The following is a 20,407-nucleotide window of genomic DNA, read 5'->3' as shown; positions in this document are numbered from 1 at the left end:
CATCTAAGCAATAAAAAAAAATAAAAAAAAATTATTAAAGCTCGCGAAAATCCTTGTGTTCTACAATTGATTTTGTATTCAGTTGAACTATTAAATGTATTAATGTAAGAGACGTGGATGTAGTTTATTGTAATGCAAATACTCGCATTAACTTACCTCATGTTTCCAAGCGGATAGCGGTATTTCGGTCTCAGATTGAAAACCTAGAGCTCGTATACATGTTCGGTATAACATAACATCTCGAGTTACCAGTAATAGGTAAACGAAAAATAATAAGAAAAAGACGAAAAAGATATTTAGGTTGTCCTGTTGGGACATGAGCTCGTTCTATAAATTTCTATCTGATAAATATCCGAAAGCAGAAAACTTTCACTTACATTTCAATAATTTACATATTCCAACATTTTGATTATATTAGGTACGGTAAAAATTTGATATTTTATCACAAAACTACAAAAGGCTCGTCCAGAGACCTCGCCTTAGGACGAATGGGCGGACTTCAGGAAATCTGGAAGGCCCAATAGTTGTGTTTGATAACCAAAAACTTCGACGTTAAAACTTCGTGTTAATAGTCTGGTGTGAAAAGCGCTCATTCTTTATATAGCATAGAGCTTTCGCATCTTGGAGCCCTAAATACTGGTCGTATACTATATTTAATAAATATACTGTAAATAATACCATTTGTAATTATTAAATATGTAAGTATTAACTATTATACATATTTTTTACTGTACTAAGTTTAAAGTACGTACCTGTCATGTGTTTACGAATAACCCTCACTATAATATTTAAAAAAAAGGTTTGATAAAAATTATAACGACAAAAAAATTATCGTAACAATTAAAATTGAATAATTATGGTGGTACAGATTATACTGTGTGATATACGTGAAGCAAGCATGCATGAAAATGAAATGTCTCAAGATATGAGATGCCATTTATCTTGGGTGGGTCGTCTAATCAATCAACCATCTACATAATAATATATCACATATTTATACCTAATATAGTCAGTAATTAACTATTTTTTTATTTTTTTTCCAATGCTGATCAGAAATGTTTTTTTTTATTGCTTCGATGGGTGGACGAGCTCACACACCACCTGTTTACCAAGTGGTTACTGGAGCCCATAGACATCCGCAACGTAAATGCGCCACCCACCTTGAGATATAAGTTCTAAGGTCTCAAGTATAGTTACAACGGCTGCCCCACCCGTCAAACCGAAACGCATTACTGCTTCACGGCAGAAATAGGCAGGGTGGTGATACCCATCCGCGCGGACTCACAAGAGGTCCTACCACCAGTAAAAAAAGTTTGGATTGATTTTGGATAAGGAACTTTTGTGCTATATTAAAATAAATAAGAAATATATTTGTTCCATTAAAAAATACGAGAGATGCAAAGGAAAAACATAGTAATCGTTATACAAAAACAATTTTTTCCACTGAATTTGAATATAATTAAAAATTACTGCGTAACACAATGTAAAGTGGAGAACTTCATATCGCAGAAACACGAGCGATTCTCAAGGCAGAGAGAGTGCAAATGTAAAAAGTTCTAAACGAAAACTAAGGACCCCGAGATTATATAGAGAAATAGGGCACTATCAAACTAACGTACCAGACAGAATGGCCATTAGCACAAATTTCGCGTTGTCGTCCCATTACGTTCAATAAAACAATTATTCGTGGTTATAAACCATGTAATTCCCCACTTCAATATCGTTTCAAATACCAATTACAATCTAAAAATAACATTAACAACATTTTTCCACAACAATTCCCGCTATCTTCGATAAAGGCGCTTACACTATTTTAGATCGTATTGGCTTCGCGTCTGTACGTGCTGTATGTATTCTTGCTTCACTCCGAAAGTACTAGAGGTGCTATTTGACAATGACAATGCGGCAGTTTCTTCGCACTCAAACTATTTAAACATTGAAATTTCACTTCTCCGATGTGTCGTTTTTTTTTCGTTTTGCTGTTGACCAAAGTCTCGACAGTATTACGATAAGTTGTCTTTATTGTAGTCGTAATTTAAAAGTTACGACTTATAACGAACAGTTCCCGATGGTATTTCCATCGTTTTCTTATCGAATTTTAAGGCTTTTGATTTCTTTCAAATTTTTAACAATTTACGTCCTAAGTTTAATTCAATATATCAGCACAGCCGTTTACCGTAAATAGGCAGTTCGAAAACTACAAACGTTGCCTTTAGCGTTTGCAAATATATACTTTTTTATATTTAATTCCGAAATAAATTGGTCGCTCAACCTCTATCTGCCATGATATGTTTGCGATGGAAACGAAATTGGAAGAGAATTAGTTCGTATAGTATCAGTGAGAGAAGTCAATGTATATTAAATGGGTACAAACGCGAACAACGCTTATAGACTATACGCATTAAGACGTAAAATCTGTCACTTTGTGCGAGCACCGCGTCCATGATCGTGTCATCGCTTCAGATCATTTAAACAATTTATTGCACTATTAATATTAAAATAAAAAGAAAGGCAAGTTTACATTAAATTAAATTGCCTAATATAATAATATATATATACTTAAAATATATAATATTAATTTGATTTAATTAAATTAAAAATCATCGCTACGTTCAACGAAATTCAAATATCAGCTGAACTTACTTCGACATAAATTGGAACAAAAAGTTCATACAAATGTAACTACAAAATCAATTTAAAACATTTTTTTTCTTCTCAACGCATCCGTCCTTACATATTATACATATGTTTTTTCCTAATTTTAACTATTAGTTACCGGAAACATTATCTAAAAGACTATTCAATCAATTCACTACACTATCAATGCGTTGTATGTGTGATCTAACAATCTAAAATCTATTATAGTTTTAAGGCTTACTACTAGAAAAACCTTTTGCATAACGTAAACAAAGCATAACTTTTTTGATCAACAATAATTAAAGACATGAGTGGATGAAGGGTTAAGTACCATTTTTAAGATTTTTGAGTTTTACACTGAATGAAGCTTTATGTGCCTATAAACCATATTAGACCTTAACACTCCAAGTTTAAAGGCTAAATTTAGAAATTGCATGTGATGAAGGAGTTATGTTACGAAGAAAAAGTACAAGTAACAAAAGTTTGTTACCCGTTTCCAAACAAATTGTATCATATCTTCTTCATCCACTCATGTCTTCAATTGTCAGACTACTCTCTGTCTGAGTGAATGTCAATGTCTCGACGTGGAACTAACGATTTATCTTTAATTCCATAATAAATTATCTATAACATGTGACGTTGAGACTAGTGTTCGTAAGTACTACTCAGCCCACAGTTTGAATTCTAGTACTAGACGAGTAAAATTGAATGCTAAGCGAAATGTCTACAAATATTTAATATTCAAAACATTTTTTCTTTTCTTTTCTCTAATATTCGTAACTTTTAATTTCAAACGATAAATAGATAATTTCCTATTTCAATAATGTTTGAATATACTCACTAAATATATTTGTTTACGTATTTTTTTAATATACAATTAGTTTTCCAAATTAAATGATAAGATTTAAACAACACCAAAATTTAAATGATTTACTTTAAGTAAACTCAATTAATTATTATGTAAATAATACATACTATAATAGTTGCATGCGTAGTTAAAATTCTTATTAGAACGGATTTTTAGATTTGATTCTTTGCATTGAAATATACACAGATACATACAGAGATATTATGTTGACAGTGATTTTCTCTACTTACCTATTTTTCTAAAAAATAAACAGACTTATGTTAATTCTACAGAAACTGTACTTGGGTTATAAGTAGGGTTGCCAGACGTTCCATATTTCTCAGGACGTCCCGTATTTTAGGCTTAGTTTAAAATGTCCCGGCGGGACTGACTCTGTCCTGTATTTGAACCGTATGGTTATAATTGTATTGATTTTTATAAATATGTTAAAACCGATAAAAATATGTTAAAACTGACTTGCTCCTCGGAAAAATATAAGAAAAAAAAAAGAATGTCACTATATAATTTTGTTTTTTATTTTTCCCGGGTAAAAAACTAAATTCTCGTAGTTTTTTGCCTATTTAAGCATTTGCCCCTTATGGGCTAAAAAAAATCTGGCAACGCTAGTTATAAGGGTTGTGCCACGATCATCTAAATCATCGTTAATTTTTTTCATCACTAATTCAAACATTCATAATATACGGTTCATCGCTCTTAATTCGCATCAAATGATTAGGAATAATTACATCATGCAGTAAGTGCATAATCATAAATTTATTAAGCATTAAAATAAATGAGACGAAATCTCTTTAATAAATTTTATTAATTGTTCGATTTTAATCAACGCGTAGGCGTTCAAGGGATTCCGTCACGTAACGGACCAAGAGTAAAATTTCATAAACAATCTAATGTTTTCTCATTCACTTGAGACTATTAAAATTATTTTAAAGAAGGCTTTACCTTTTATCATCATTATTCCGTTTCACACATTTTTTTTCCTTTCATTCGTATTGTTATAGTAGCAACATATAAAGACACAACAAATTATACTCACATGATACATAATTTAAAATTAATTTTCACTTAAATCACGTAAAAAGAAACAATACGTTTCACTGTTACAGTCACTAGTTGCGATGCCGGTCCACTGGTAGCCTGAAATAGAATTAATTCAATAAGAATACGTACATAATATATGTGACATAAAGTCGGTTGCCATTTTTTATTATTATTAAACTCTTCAAATTGTAATCGGCTTTATTAGATATATTAAAGATATCTTGCGACTATTATCATAGTTAAATGTAGTAGAAAAGTTATCTGTTCTCGATTCTTTCTATTAATGAACATTTTAAAAGTGCAGAAAAAAAAGAACAATCATAATTATTATCCGGGTTAAAAGAAAATGCTTGTCAATGTTTTATACTCATTCTAGATTACTATAAGTGTACTATGTTTAATGAGAAAAATAATATTAGAAGAAGGAAATTAAATGTATAGATTACAATTTTAATTAGTTAATATTTTAACAAGTTTTCTTGTTGCAAATGTATGTTTGTAAAATATGTGTATATGTTTGTAAAATATATTTAAACACTAAGCTAGCTTTTGAAAAGTTGTAATGAATTAACAAGCTTTAACCCGGTTTGAATTAAGAAGCTTGTATTATTGGACCGTAAAAACAGGCTTAAAAAAGCTTAAAATCCAAATACTTAAAAATGAAATTCGTTTGGCGAAAGACCCGGTCAGCACCCGATCGGGTGCTGCAAAACTACACATTACAGTTCATCTAATCACGCTATTGTACGACGTATGCGGGCAACCCTGTCGTCGAGAAATCAGAATAATTAGTTGTAGATGTAAGCGCATGTACTGACGTGATGGTTTGACCGTGTCAGGCGAGGTAGGCCCGCACGAGCGCGCGCACGGCGCCGCGGCACAGCGGGCACGCGCTCAGCGCCGCGCCGCACCCCGCGCACGACACCAGGTGCCCGCACGGCAGGAACACCACGCTCACCTACAACAACCACTCCCTTGTAACTTTCAACTAGGTTCGTGGAAGATATTTTTTTCCCAAAGGAGAAAATCGCCAAATCCCCACCCGCGCGGCAGGCGGGGTATATGTAGGCGTTGAACCTCACTAAAAACTCCTGCCGCTCACAGCCGGCGCCCTACCCGGGACCGGGCCGGAGCCCAGTCAGGGCTGTTGAGACGGCGGGACAGAGCGCGGAAGAACTTAGCGGGATATATATATTAATACGTGAAGCAAAACTTTGTACCCCTTTATACGAAAATTGCGCGGACGGAGGAGTATGAAATTTTGCACACTTATAGAGAAGGAGTGCAGAATGCTAATACTTTATTTAAACTATGCATTAATAATACATTAAATCAATAAAAAAACATTACACACACTACCATGTATTTGATACACACACACATAATATATAATAAATATATATATATACTCTTTGTTTACTGTCAAACTTTGTTATTGCATAAAGTCTGTTGGTAAATTGACAATAGGTTAATATTGTTTATCTTTAATATTATTTGTCTTTAATGTAGTCTTGGTGAAATCTGTGATTTTATAAGTATAGTTTTATATTTTATAAGTATATTTGAAGCATAATAATGTTCAAACTTATAATTTCAATTAATTAAAGTCGAATTTGGACTACTGCGGGACCACTAGTTATAGTAAATTTTCCTACAAACTCACAAATCTGTACCAATTTAATAAAGAAAATTTATCTGTTTTAATACAATAATATCGTTTAACTCGATGAGGACATCAATGTTTTACCAATATGGTCTTAAACGTTTGCATTTGCATATGTTTTAAAAAAAAACTAAATAGTGTCTAATCAACTTGATGAACTGAAATATTACTTTAAGTACAGTAGTGCTGGTGATGTCATAAAAATGCAAGATTATTTATTGTTATTCATTTCTTAACAATTTTTTTTTTGCGTAGTTCCATTTTATATAAATAAAAGAAATATAATCACCTCGTTATCCATACAAACTTTGCACAGCCTTGCCTCTCTGAGCTGCCTATTCTCTTCTTCCAACGTTAAGCTTTCCTCTTTATGCAAAGGCTCAGTTCTGTCGTCATCGATAACAGATACGTTCCTGCGCGGTGGCAATGTTCGCGGTTGGCTGGTTGACCGCCTTGATTCGATTTCAGTAAGCGACGGAGATACACCGTCTCTTTGCGATCTGCCTCTATCCGGGTTGTTGTCCCACGTCTGCGGTGCTATACTGTAAAGCAAATAAATTTGGAATTGAACACAATGGTTTGTTTCAATCGAAATTATTTTTTGAAGAACAAAAAGTAAACTTCCTTGGTAGCAATGAGAAAGAAATTTGTCGTTGCTACCAAGAAAATTTAAAGAGAGAGAGAATATAATTTATTGCACATCAAAACACAACATATTTGTACAATAGGCGGTCTTATCGCTAAAAGCGTTATCTTCTAGACAACCGTTAAATTTACGAAAATTTTGGAATAGATAAAAAATACATCAGGTATGTTGCGATGTACTATTAACAATACATTATTAAAGAAAATACACACATTCTATAAATAGATATATACCGTTTACATGTAATATGAAATCACTATATGATTTATATACCAATATACTTGCTACGAGTAATATACTTACATACACATAACAAATCAACACTATGAAAATGATAAAGGATGCTAAGCAGATTTAATCTGAATTCAAGGTACATATTTGGTTGGTATTCTGTCACAATGAGGACAATTTATAGTTGACTCCCGCTCTTTCTTTCCGTTTCTCTCTTTCTCTTTCTCTCTCTCAGCCGATTACAAAAGTTTATATTTATCTGCCCACCACTTATTAGAAAAGGGAATTTAAATGCGTTAAGAAAGCTATTACTGATTCTTAATTATGTTTTGTTCGATGTGTACGACAATATTTATTGTTTACTAAAGTGTGACGTCACACGAAAACCCAATAACTTTGTTGGATTGATTTTAGAACACAGGCAAATACGAACTACACTCTAATTACCTTTTTTCTTTACAATCTTTCAGAGCTTATTCCAAATGTACCTTGCTTTGTACATAGTTATACATACGGTATATTTATATAAAAATCTTACCCTGGTATTGAACCCATTCCTCTGAGCGTTTCAGCCAAATGCCTCGAAAGGCTTTGTGACTGCGAATTAGTACTCCAAGCTTCCTCGTTCAGTTGCGCGTCTAGTACGGAATCAATCAGTGCCTCTGATGTTTGGAACGGTGTACCTTAACAACAGTTAAATGTAAAAAGTTAAATACTTAAATGTATAATACATAAAAGTTGGGTTCCAAAAAGCTACTGGTGGTAGGTAGAAAATGATTCATTTAATTATGGCGTCATTATCGTCATAAAAATTGGGGTGTGCAAGCGAGATAGTGAGATGATTCCATCATGCACCGTTGTACTGTACCTTTATAAAGTTGACCTTATAAATAATGCTTTCGATTCTGTTTTTTTATAATATCATTTGCAGTGCGTTTCAATAATACACACAGTCAAACGTAGAATACATCGCTATGATTTGCGTATTGATCAGCACAATAAATTCAATACCACATACATATATGTATATTACTCTTGTGAGTCTGCACGGGTAGGTACCACCGCCCAGTCTATTTCTGCCGTGAAGCAGTTATGCGTTTCGGTTTGAAGGATGTGGCAGACGGTGTAACTATACCTACTGAGAGCTTAGAACTTATGTCTCCAGGTGGGTGGCGCATTTACGTTGTAGATGTCCATGGGCTCCAGTAACCACTTAACACCTGGTGGGCTGTGAGCTCGTCCAACTATCTAAGCAAGAAAAAAAAAGCTGCGTCATATAAATACAATATTGTTAAAAGATAATCATTTGAATCAAGTTCTTAAATCAAATCTCAAATAAAGAATGTTAGCCGTTAGAATTTATGCGCTCAATACGAATGCACCGGGCGTCTTATCCTTTAGGCCACGACGACACATAAATGCAATTGCGTTGGCCAAGCAATTAGAGCAAAGTGCTCAAAAAATGAAGATATGTACCTGTTGATCTCAATCGTTGCAGGATAGCTCGGCGCACCCTCGCGACGTCGAGCCCCGCCCCCAGCGCCGCCAACGTTATTGGACTCTCCATGCACTCCTCGACCTGTCGATGTATTCATATTATATGACAAATTGAAAATTACGTCTGTACACGTCATACAGTGTCTGTTCGTCACAAGACAGCTATCAGCTTGCACGAATTTGATCATCGAATTGTTGTTTTTTTACGAAGTTCCTTATGGAACGATGCGGAGGGGTACCCTAACCGGGAAAAAACGTCCGTAAAGTGTACGACTTAACTTTGTAATAACGTACAAAAAATAACATATTTTTTTATCATTCATTCACCACGATCTCAGAGCGTTCGTTTGCGCAATACACTAACAGCCTGGCCACAGGACATTCGCCGGTACGAATATTCGCGCGGTGCGAACGGCGAAGCGTCTAGCGACTAAAATAAACACATAGAAGTGTACTTATCAAGCCACGCACCACGGCGACCGGCGAAATGTACCGAGCGAATCGCGCGACTTGCGACGCGGCGGGCGAGCAAAACAAAAGCATGAATCAAGACGGCGCAAGCCACGGAGTCGAGCGGTAGTCGCGGCGAATGGTGCAGTGACCAAATGACTTTAGTTGTTTTCGCCGCGAAAAATGAACACCGAAATTTTTATTGCTCAAATACTAGCTAGACCAGCTATTTGGAAGTCTAGCCACCCAAAGCCAAACAAAAAATTTCTGGATACATTCTGTATTTCTCGTGCTTCTTGTGGAATTCTCCATTTATACTCCGATTCTTATTCAAATCATGTAGTCCACAATCTCTTCCAAATAATAGGTCTTGAACCAAAAAACTATTATTTCTAAGCAATATCGAGATAATTTCGATTTAGACATTTCGCTGTCGGACCTGAGTACCTGTGGCCTGCAAACGGTGCCGCGCGAATTGTCGCCTCATCCGCCGCTTCGTCGTTCGCACCGCCGATCCCCGTGGCCAGGCCGTAACTCTTATGCAAGCAACCGTGAATGAAGTGTACCACAATAAGTTCGCACGTTACCGAATGTCCGTGGGTTGTTGCGAAACCTCCAATTTTATTTTCTTTATACCTCGAATGGAACTTATAATTAATATTGTTATAAGGAACTTCGTTCCTATTCGGTGTCCCACGACACCACACATCTTTTTTTTAATTGTCAATGAAAGTTTTATAATTAAAGTTATGTAATTTTAAGGTTTAATTTCGAGTTTATTACTTTCATTTTATTGTTTTCAACGTTCCGAATATATTATCTTGTCTATAGACGAACTGCGGTCGCGTTTCCGATTCGTTGGTAGATTCTGCGAAGCACTGCTCTTCCTAGGGCCAGTGTTAGCAACACTCCGGTTTGAGACCTGAGAGCTCACCTACATGCTAGGGTAACACTGATATAGCCTCTCAAGGCTATCAGCAGAGGTACAAATAAAAAAAAAGACGAACTGAACTATTATAAGTCGACATTTGAATATTTTTTTCCTACGTAAACATCGGTAGCCTAAGGCTAATGGGCTATATTCTAGTTACTCTCGGACTGTGTTTGAATATAGGTCGTCAAACGCCAATTATTATTATTATCATTTTTAAATCTTGACGATATTACTTTTCTTTATTCAATTACTTCCCTGTTTTCTAGGAATTATGAATAAATTAAGTATCTAATAGTCGTAAAGTTAAATCGTATTATTTTTACTGTGACATTATAGTTGAAATAAATTATAATTTCATTGGAAATCCTTTTATACCATTTAATAATGTATTTAAGTTGAACACAATACATAACGTTAACCATTCAGAATAGTGGTCAGGAGAAACTACAAGACGACAATGAACATTATTAAATTTTTTTACAGACTCTAGTAAGCAATAGTAAGCACGGGTTGTTTCTGATTTAGTATTAAAACAATGTTCTGGATACAAGTTCTCAACGAGGACATTGGAACTCGAAGTCTCCAAACATAAACAAATCGATTGATGAACAATTACTTATTGTCATTGAACTATTTTTCCTTGGAATTCGATTGCGTGTTTGTTATTCGAGATACATGAGACGGTCACGTAATATATTGTATATTTATTTGTACTCTTGCGTAGGACTTAATATCTTATTCTATTTCTATGTTATTAAGGGCATAGTATAATTATTATTATCTGTCTATGATCTATCTGTATCTAGTATTATCTAATACTGAAGTATTCGTTGGTCGTAGATATAATTAAATCTACTTTGAAGATTTAATTTCGCGTTTTTCATTACTATTATATTATTTCAGAAATTTCGAATATTTTAGTTTTCGATTGAGACATTATTTATCGATATTTGAATGTTGTGCTAACTACCGCCGATTTTTCTGTAAATTATTTTCTCTTTCTAAGTTTTCACGTCTCGTTTCACACAGAACGAGCTACGGATATTAAAGAGATTTGAAAACATTTAGCTAACGAATCCGAGTTTGGTGTTAGGTGAGGACGTGAGTATTATTTCAAATTTGACCATTCAATCATTCCTTACCATACTTAGTGATTTAGAAGAAATTGGTTTAACGAGATACTAGTTTAAAGGTGTGTGGCTCCACGTTCGTGTGGCTCCACGTGGACAATATGTATCATAATTCTACCAACAGAAATAAGTGGCTCTGTTGTAAAATAGCAATGTTTTCTGAATGAGCTCTTTTTCTAGTGCTAGAAAAATACCAATGCCACGTTTAGTAACTATAAATACGCTTCTGCAATATTCTAAGTTCTACGGCAATATTCTAAATTCTGCCGCAATATTTTAAATTATACGGCAATATTCTAGATTCTACCGCAATATTCTAAATTCTTCCGCAATTTCTACCCGGATTCCGGCGCTTCGCACTCTATACGCAGTAATACAAAGTCGATCTATCGACGGTTCGCGCTCTAAGGGTTAATGAGACGCGTGTAAGCCGACCGTCACACGTACACGTATTTATCTCAACTCACTTCAATCTCGGTCACCGGGTAGTTGACGCCCGGGTTTCTTCGTCTCGAACTAACACCAGTTTCTCGTGAATTCTGTGAAAATTAAATACATTTCATAAATACTTCATACTTCAATACTTCGTAGCCGTATAATTAATTTTTCCTCATACATCAACTGGATCACGAAACATAAATTGAATTCGAATATTTAAAATAAATATTAAATAAAAAAATTCGAATTACATAGGTAATCAGAAACTTTTTTTCTTTGGTATTATAGAATTTTAAGAATAATATGCGAATTGCGTGAACAACAACCCTTCCTTCTTCCAGCGCTGTCTGCCAGCCCTGCTTCCAGAGATCTTTTTTGCCACGTACCATCCAGCTTTGGAATGGGCTTCCCTCTACGGTGTTTCCCGACCGCAACAACTTATCCTTCTTCAAACGACGCTTGTGGAGAGTATTAAACGGTAGGCAGCGGCTTGGCTCTGCCCCTGGCCTTACTCACGTCTATGATCGACGGTAAACATTCACCATCAGCTGATCAGGCCGTATACACGTCACAAGAGCAATAAAAAACCCCTTTCCTAGTGTGTGAGTTAAAAATCTAGAACGGACTTTAAGAGTGAAGAACTTGTTACTAGTGTATGTAGGTATAACGACGAAAGGAAGATCTTCCACCGAGCGGGTGATATTGCTCGGTAGACCGACGGTTCTAATATTGTTAACTTGTATATATGCAAGCATTTTGAAAATGTCGTAAGCGAGATTCAGGCATCTGTCAAATATCTTGCGTTTATGATGGCTACTCGCCACAGCGTATCGTCGCTGTCTCTCTCTCAACTCTATTTTGAATTAACGAGTAAAAACATTTTCGTATAAAATTTTATATGAAGATGAATTTTTAAAAACTATATCAAATGAAAGCTATAGATAAATATTAAAGCTTAAAGACACAAAACAATTTTTTTTATACAGTAGATAGGGCTGTGAACTATACGAAAAGGTCAAAAAGTAAAAATCTCAAAAAGTGCACATAGCAGATTTTGGTTTGACACCGACGATATTCTTCTATACTATTTTTTTTTTATTGCTTAGATGGGTGGACGATCTCACAGCCCACCTGGTGTTAAGTGGTTACTGGAGCCCATAGACAACTACAACGTAAATGCGCCACCCACCTTGAGATATAAGTTCTAAGGTCTCAAGTATAATTACAACGGCTGCCCTACCCTTCAAGCCGAAACGCATTACTGCTTCACGGTAGAAATAGGCAGGGCGGTGGTATCCACCCGCGCGGACTCACAAGAGGTCCTACCACCAGTAATCCACCAGTAATACTTACATTTCTCCGATTATTGTCGTTTCGGCACTCATCGACGAATTCGTTTCCCTTGAGGAGCAGCACGTACCCACAGTGCGGGAACCAACGCGCGTGCTCCGTCCACGGCGCGTCGCCCGCCTCCCACTTGCCGAGCCCACCGTCACAGTAGAAACAGCGAACCTACGAATCATTTCATTAATAATAATCACACCGAACGAAACATAAGCGGCAATGTATATGTTACGGTAAATGTAATATGTTACGGTAAATGTAATATGTTACGGTAAATGTACACTTTTACCAGTGAATGTGCACATTTGCCAAAGTTAGGTATATGTGAACTGAATATAATGTATATCGACGCTTCAAAGGCAAACGTGACTAAGCGACAATAACTGCTTTGTACATAAATGATAGGCAATAACCATATTCGATGCGCAAAAATATATATTTATAGGTCTATTAAAATCATTTCAATCCTACAGCTAGATTCCTTAAAATAGAATTTTTTTCAAGTATTTCAACTTAAAATTAGTCTACTATAAAGTTCACGCATTGTCGCTTAGTCACGTTTGCCTTTCAAGCGTCGATATGTTACATAGGCGGAACTGAAAATTTCGGGAATTAACGAAGTGACACAACATTACTATTTAAAAATGTATTTATTGCTTTTCGAAGTATTCTCCGCGAAATTTGACACATTTTTCCATACGATGGAACCAATAATTGAAGCAACCATTCCATTCGGAAGTTGGGGTCTCCAAAATGGCCGTTTTGTAGGCGTCCACAGCTTCTTCAGGTGATGAAAATCTCTGTCCACACAATTTATTCTTTATTTTAGGGAAAGTATAGAAATCATTAGGGCTTAGGTCGGGGCTGTACGGCGGATGGTCTAATAATTCTATGTTTTCTTGCTCTAAAAACTCTTTTGTTGTGTGCGCGGTGTGAGAACTCGCATGTCGTGATGGAGGATGATGCGGCGGTTGCAGTTCTCTTTACGGAGTTCAGAAACGACCTGTGGCAAACAAATGCTAGCATACCATTCTGCATTAACCGTTCTTTGTCCCTCAAGAAGAATAGTCGTAACATGGCCGGTTTTGGAGACAAACGTGGCCACCATTTTTTTTGCAACACTCCGTGAACGAACAATTTTTGTTGGCTTTAACTCATTTTCGAACACCCAAACTCGTGACTGGTTTTTTGTTTCGGGTTCGTACGCGTATATCCAGGATTCGTCACCTGATACAATGTTGTATACAGCATTTGAGGATCCTGCGTGGAATCTTTTGAGAGTTCTGACGCACCAAGTAACGCGAGCCGCTTTTTGCTCTTCACAGAGCGAATGCGGTATTCATCGGGAAAACAACTTTTTTACACCTAATTGTTCATGCAAGATTATTTGTATTTGACTCATGCCAATGTCTAAAGTTGCCTGAATTTCGCGGTATGTCACATGTCGATCTTCCTCAATCAGCTTACGCACAGCATCAACGTTTTCTTAGGTGACTGCAGTTTTTGGACGACCTTGACGAGGATCATCACTGAGCTTGACACGTCCACGTTGAAACTCAGCAAACCAGTGATAAATTGTGGTTTTGGATGGGACTTCATCACCAAATGCAGAAATCATCCGGTCCGGTCCAAGACCGAGAATCTTTTTTAAAATAAATAAATGGTATTCGATTTTTAAAACCAAGGAGTTTTCAATTAAAAAGATTTTAATATGACAGGAACAGTGGAAATATTCCATTCCCGATACTTTTAGTGCAGCCCTCGTACGGTAAATGTACAATTTTACCGGTAAATGTGCACATTTGCCAAAAAATAGGTATATGTGAACTGAATATAATGTATATGTACATTTCCTGGCAAATGTGTACTCTTGCCTTCACGTTTTGGTAAATGTATACTCTCGCCTTCTTGTTTTAAGAAAAGTTACAGTAAAAACAAATAAATTAATGATATTGTTGCAGTAAAAAAATATTTATTTAAATAAACATAATACAAAAGGCTTTAAAAACGAAAATTATTTTAATTAAAATATGTTATTTACAAATGCGATTTCGTATTTTATATGCCATGCTCACATTTACCAAAACGACATGGTCATTGTGAATTCAATGTACATTTCCCTTCTTTGAAATTGTAAATATTAGTTGAATGCACTTTACCCAAACGAGGAGGCAAATGTGCATATTTACCGGAAAATGTGTACATTTGCGGCAATACCTACATTTACCGTAACATATATACGGCTTTCGCGAATCGTATACATAATATTTATTTTTATTGCCCTGGTAGGCAGACGAGCATACGGCCCACCTGATGATGGTGAGTGGTTAACGTCGCTCATGGAGGTCAGCAATGCTAAGGGCAGAGTTAAGCCGATACCGTAATTAGAAATTATTAAATAAAAAATCAGTAAACACGGGATTAAACCATAAAAGCAGTTTTAAATTTAGACCTAATTGAATCTGAAAAGCTGTATTCATACGGGCTATAATATTAAGTAAGTACGATTAGTTCACATTTTTTTCGACAACAAGTGTAAAAGTCAATCCTTCAATTTATCCGATGGACTTGAAACTTAGTATTCATATAGAAAATACATGTACTTAATGGATAGGTTAATATTTATATGAGTGTTGGACTTGCTAATAATAATGACAATAAATAATAATGTTAATTTTAAATGCCCAGCGAAGCGGGCGAGTACGGCTAGTAGCTTATATAATTCTTACTACCGGGCTCTGTTATAAGACGGTGTCACTGAAAATAGTGTGGTTTTCTAAATGATTTTGTCTTATAGAACAATTTCTATAAGATCTCTAAATCTAATTTAGAGACGTCACAACTGAAAACCATTAACATTCATATTAGTTTGATACAAATTTCCTTGCTTATTATTAACAAAATACTAAATGCTAAGTTGGTATGATAGGTGCATGTCGATCTCTATTATTCACCTGATCATCAGTTCCGGTGTGAAAGAATCCTGCTTCGGATAGATCTTTAGGCGTTTGCTGCTTGTCGGTTGGCCAAGAGTCGAAGGTCGCCAGTCGTGACGCCAACGACGCGTATTGAGGGTATCTAGCTCCGCCGCTGACTACACCTAACGTACGCCAAGTACCGCCCATGTTCAGGAGTCGCTCGTTGTGGGCAGCTCCCGCACTATAATACAATAATCACTGCTCACATTCGATTTTAAATACAAACAATAGTTGATATTCGTCTGAAAACCTACAGGAGATCATAAAGAAAACATCGATTCACTTTGAAAATAAACACTCCACATTACCAATACGCATTATGTCTGACAGTCACAGCCAAAGAGTTTTCAAGGAATAAACAAATAAACAATAAAAACATTTTTTTTTAATACAGTTAGTATAAATCTTACTAAAATCTAGTAGTAGGTTTTCTTCACTAGTAAACAGTCAACTGACAAGTTCTACAACTAAAGCTGTAATGGTTACGATCAATGATTACTGTTTCCATCGTTACCAAGGTGAGACAATGCACACACAGAACAACCTACTTCCGTATTGCTCTGACCTAGTAAATATATCAGACATGTTATTAGATGTATACTTTTATGGTGTTTAAATTATTTATTCAATAACGTTGCGCTCAATTGTGTACGAAACAATTAGCATGATATGAAAAATGTATTCAAGGATCAATTGAATCAGCATAGTTCAGTGATTGTATTTGCAAAGGTCAGATAGTTTTTATTTTTATTGCTCTTGCACGCATATTCGCATACGGCCCACCTGATGGTAAGTAGTTACCGTCGCTCATGGACCTCAGCAATTCCAGGGACAGAGCCAAGCCGCTGCCTACCATTTAATACCCTCCACAAGCCTACCGCTTAAAACTCTCAGATTTAAAAATGTTAATAAAGAATGTCACGAAAGATTCGTAAAAGTAGAAATGACGGGAATGTTAATAGAAACTATATAATATGTATTTTGTGTTGAATGCTTATATTATTATCCACTGATCGTCTTGGCTACACACATATCTATGTTCATCTCCATCTCTTTTAAATAAGTCCGATGTAATATTATAACGAATTTCGAATCACAACATTGAAAAAAATAATATAAATTTTATATATGTAATAAAAAAAAATTATAACAATGTAAATATAATATGTAATAAAAATTTACTATTTTTAGATGTCAATAATCTAGTACTAGTAAAGTACGCAAAAAGAAAACGTAAAGAAAGAAAAGAAAAAAACGTAAATACAAAACTGCAGTAAAATATTATTATCTTTTAAAGATTTAATTAGTTTGAGCACTATGTCTAAAAACAATATTATGTTGATTGTGTGTGTGAATTAATTGTATAATTATTTAGATTGATTGTAAATTTTTTTATTGATGATTTACAACCATGAACAAAAAAATTTTATTATTTCAAATTATGTGAAACGTGAAGTTACATTCTAAGAAGTGTCAAAAGGGACTTCCTATTTGGAATAGAGTAATAATTTCGCAATTTGAACTGGATATTATGGTCAATAAAAAATGCTTCTGTTCAGTTTTTACAAAATTTTCAATTCGGGATTTTTTGTTCAAAACAATTGACTACCCCATATTTTTCACATTCGCAGGTTGAAAAACTGAATGATCACTCCAAGTAATATCATCTGTGCCAATAGTTTGGCTGAGTTTTAGTGCTGATGAATTCAGTGGTGAATTCCACTATGATAAAGTGTGTATAGTTGAATTACTTACGACTGTGATTGTGAATCATTGCCTGTCTCTGGTGGTGACTGTATTGGGGGCGTGTCTGACGGTGACGACATAACTGTCGGTAAAGTAAAGGGCTGTTGTGCCGATTCAAGTGCAGCAGCGTGGGCGCATCGGGGGAAGTACCTTCCAAAATAAGATAGGGTTATCAGTGAATTATTAAGAATCATTCACAGTTATTTAATTTTAGCACTCCTAACCTCTTGATGAATATTAAGAAAATTACTATAATCTTTTTTTATCAAAAATAAATAGTTTTTTTTCCATGTTGATTCAATTGTATTTATAACTTAAAATTTAGAACTAATTTTCTAAATTTGGAATAAATTAATGAAATTGTAATAGATTTTTTATTTACAACAGAAAAACAAATTTACAAAAGGAAATAAAACATTTTTTTGAGGTTACTCTTTTTTTAGCACAGTAGTAAAATAAACTTACATTCTATGGACTTCAAGTGGCCGACCCAATGATCCAAATCGTCTGAACGGAGCTAACTCTCCCCCACACCATGCGCATCGTAGACGTCCACCGCCTATATGATAGAAACCAGCACTTACGAGAGCTTCACGAGATACAGAATCATCCTAAAAATTTAAGGCTTTATTCAATCTAAATTTTAAAACCTTTTTTTTCATTTAATGTACATCAAAAGCTAGTTAAAGTGGCTAGTCTGTTATATTTTTCACTGTTAAATGTGTGAACAGGCACTTAGCCACCTGACGTAAAGTGATTATAAGAAGAGACTGTCACCACATACCTTGAGAGATGAGGTCTCTTAATTATATAGTATAAGTAATGGCTGTCCTGCCCGTCAAATCTAAATACATTCCTGGTCAGGGTGGTACCTACCTAGGCAGGCTCTCAAGACCTATGTAATAAAAACAAAATACAAAAAAACTGGGATAGGGACAATAACTGTTCGAGTTGGCCAGGATTGAACACTACTGCTACTTTTGTTCATTAATAGCAATATATTTCTGAATATTTTGAAAATAAATGAAATATCCATTTCCATTCCAGAAATATCCATTCACTGAATTTCATAGTCAATATTAAGCAGCAAAATTAAGGGTGCGGGACAATCAATTAAAATTAATGGAAACTGTTTACCATATAGTCTGTGTGGAGTATGTTACAGAAAGCTTCAGCATGTTTTATACAGACCGGCTCCGTGCCGTTACTCAAAACGTATTTCAAGAATAATAAAGTAGCTTACTCACCTCCCAATGACTAAATGAAAGAAGTCGCAAAGCTTCGCTCCTATACATTTCATCTTCTTCAGTAACACCATAGTCTCCAGTAGATTCAACTAAATCACTTTGATCATCTGTAGTCGACCAAGACCTGGCTAGCTCATCCGTCGAAGGACATTCAGGGCCTAATACCATCGGTACATTACCCGATAGTTGTGAATTCACAACAAACGTACAATTTGGTTCCATCCTACGATGTCGCCACATAACTTGATCTCCGTAATTCCACTCGGAAATTTTACCACCACAACTAAAACATTGCACTTCCATTCCTTGGCCAGTGTAGAAAAAACCAGCCTTCGCTATTCTGATGGGATCCACTGGAGCCAAAGCAGGCCAGTTTGTGAACGTATTGAGTCTGTTTGTCTCATAATTCATTTTTAATAAATATCACGTTTTTCGTAATAATTCAGTAATGTTATACAGGAGATGGTTTAATATTTGAGTTCTAACTAACATTGATCACAATGAATGTTTACGTAGTAGTTGCAAATCTTATTTATTCCCGTTGTAATAAATATGGTAAATAAAATCCTGATAAAACGTATTGATTGAATTGAATCAGAAGAAAAGTAGAGTGGTGATCCGAGATCTGTTTATCGAAGAATCGGTTAATTAAGTTTAGTATAGAATGGTTACACTATTAACTAGCCTAAAATTAATTTAGGAAACCCAATTGTTATCCGAAGAGCAAAAGCTTGGCTACCTAGCTACTGTGGCCATGGCATTGAAATATAATTATTTAAGTGTGCTAGTTCTGTCCGAAGAAAGAATGCTCTGCCTGAGGGATTTCAGAACAATCCTTTCCGTTATTGTAAATTTGCGAGTGTTCACAGAGATAGTATTTGTTCATTGAAATACAATGAAAGCTCATACGAATCGAGATCGTTTTTGGTGAAACTATTCTTTAGAAACAACAAGGATCGATTTCAACATCGATTTTTTTACTGGGAAAATCGCGACTTTCGATTTAATTGAAATTGCGTTAGTGCTATGTAGGTAATTTATGTGTAATACCTATTTAGTTATACTCTTCTGTCACTCTATGGTTTGAAGATTTAAAAGTATACACACGCTCCATTTTAGTCTGGCACACTAAATTTGGTTACCAAATCGGTTGTCGCTCCAGACCACTATACAACCGGATCGGACAGTCATTTCACATACGGTATACATCTTTAAGTGCACACGGTTGTCAATATGTCCAAAGAGTATATAATCACTACGTTTTAAATAAGTCGCTGAACAAAACAATTATGGTAGTAGCGGCGTTACAACCACCATGTAAAAAGCAAGGAGAAAGGACCAAACTGTATTTCAAAGGGTACCACGAATCACACTAAGTAGATAAGAATTTTAGTTAAAGATGATTTTAAAATATATCTCGAATGAAACGCGTAATCTTTGAAGATTTATTGAATTTAGTTAAAGCTATGATCACAACAAATAATGGTTTGAAAAAAAAAAACATATCCTTCTACTTTTTCTACTTCTACTCACATATTTGGTTTAGTAGCAAATCAAATT

At 35.1% G+C, this 20,407-nt stretch overlaps 2 protein-coding genes across 2 annotated transcripts in view; both read right to left on the bottom strand.

Annotated features, from left to right (window-relative positions):
• LOC114245625 (uncharacterized) overlaps positions 1 to 20,407 on the bottom strand; it is a 219,774-nt gene that overhangs the window by 112,048 nt on the left and 87,319 nt on the right. The gene's annotated exons all lie outside the window — the stretch shown is intronic.
• Diap2 (Death-associated inhibitor of apoptosis 2) lies at positions 1,681 to 19,745 on the bottom strand. The gene is made up of 11 exons (XM_028177784.2): positions 18,848 to 19,745; positions 18,066 to 18,211; positions 17,610 to 17,750; positions 15,831 to 16,035; positions 12,886 to 13,044; positions 11,562 to 11,633; positions 8,560 to 8,662; positions 7,622 to 7,766; positions 6,496 to 6,748; positions 5,362 to 5,501; positions 1,681 to 4,639 (listed from the first exon to the last, which is right to left on the bottom strand). The coding sequence occupies exons 1-10, from the start codon at positions 19,256 to 19,258 to the stop codon at positions 5,379 to 5,381; spliced, it is 1,758 nt and encodes a 585-aa protein (XP_028033585.2). The 5' UTR covers positions 19,259 to 19,745; the 3' UTR covers positions 1,681 to 4,639; positions 5,362 to 5,378.

Source organism: Bombyx mandarina, chromosome 23 (assembly GCF_030267445.1).
Source record: "Bombyx mandarina strain Sakado chromosome 23, ASM3026744v2".
Classification (NCBI taxonomy): domain Eukaryota; kingdom Metazoa; phylum Arthropoda; class Insecta; order Lepidoptera; family Bombycidae; genus Bombyx; species Bombyx mandarina.
This window is presented reverse-complemented; position numbering and strand designations above follow the sequence as displayed.

Excerpts from the sequence above, each read along its gene's own strand:
- Diap2 (XM_028177784.2), bottom strand. The coding sequence starts at position 19,258 with ATGAATTATGAGACAAACAGACTCAATACGTTCACAAACTGGCCTGCT. Across the intron at positions 16,036-17,609 it reads AATGATTCACAATCACAGTC|TGCGGGAGCTGCCCACAACG; the intron begins GTAAGTAATTCA and ends ATTGTATTATAG. Across the intron at positions 5,502-6,495 it reads AAGTTTGTATGGATAACGAG|GTGAGCGTGGTGTTCCTGCC; the intron begins GTGATTATATTT and ends TGGTTGTTGTAG.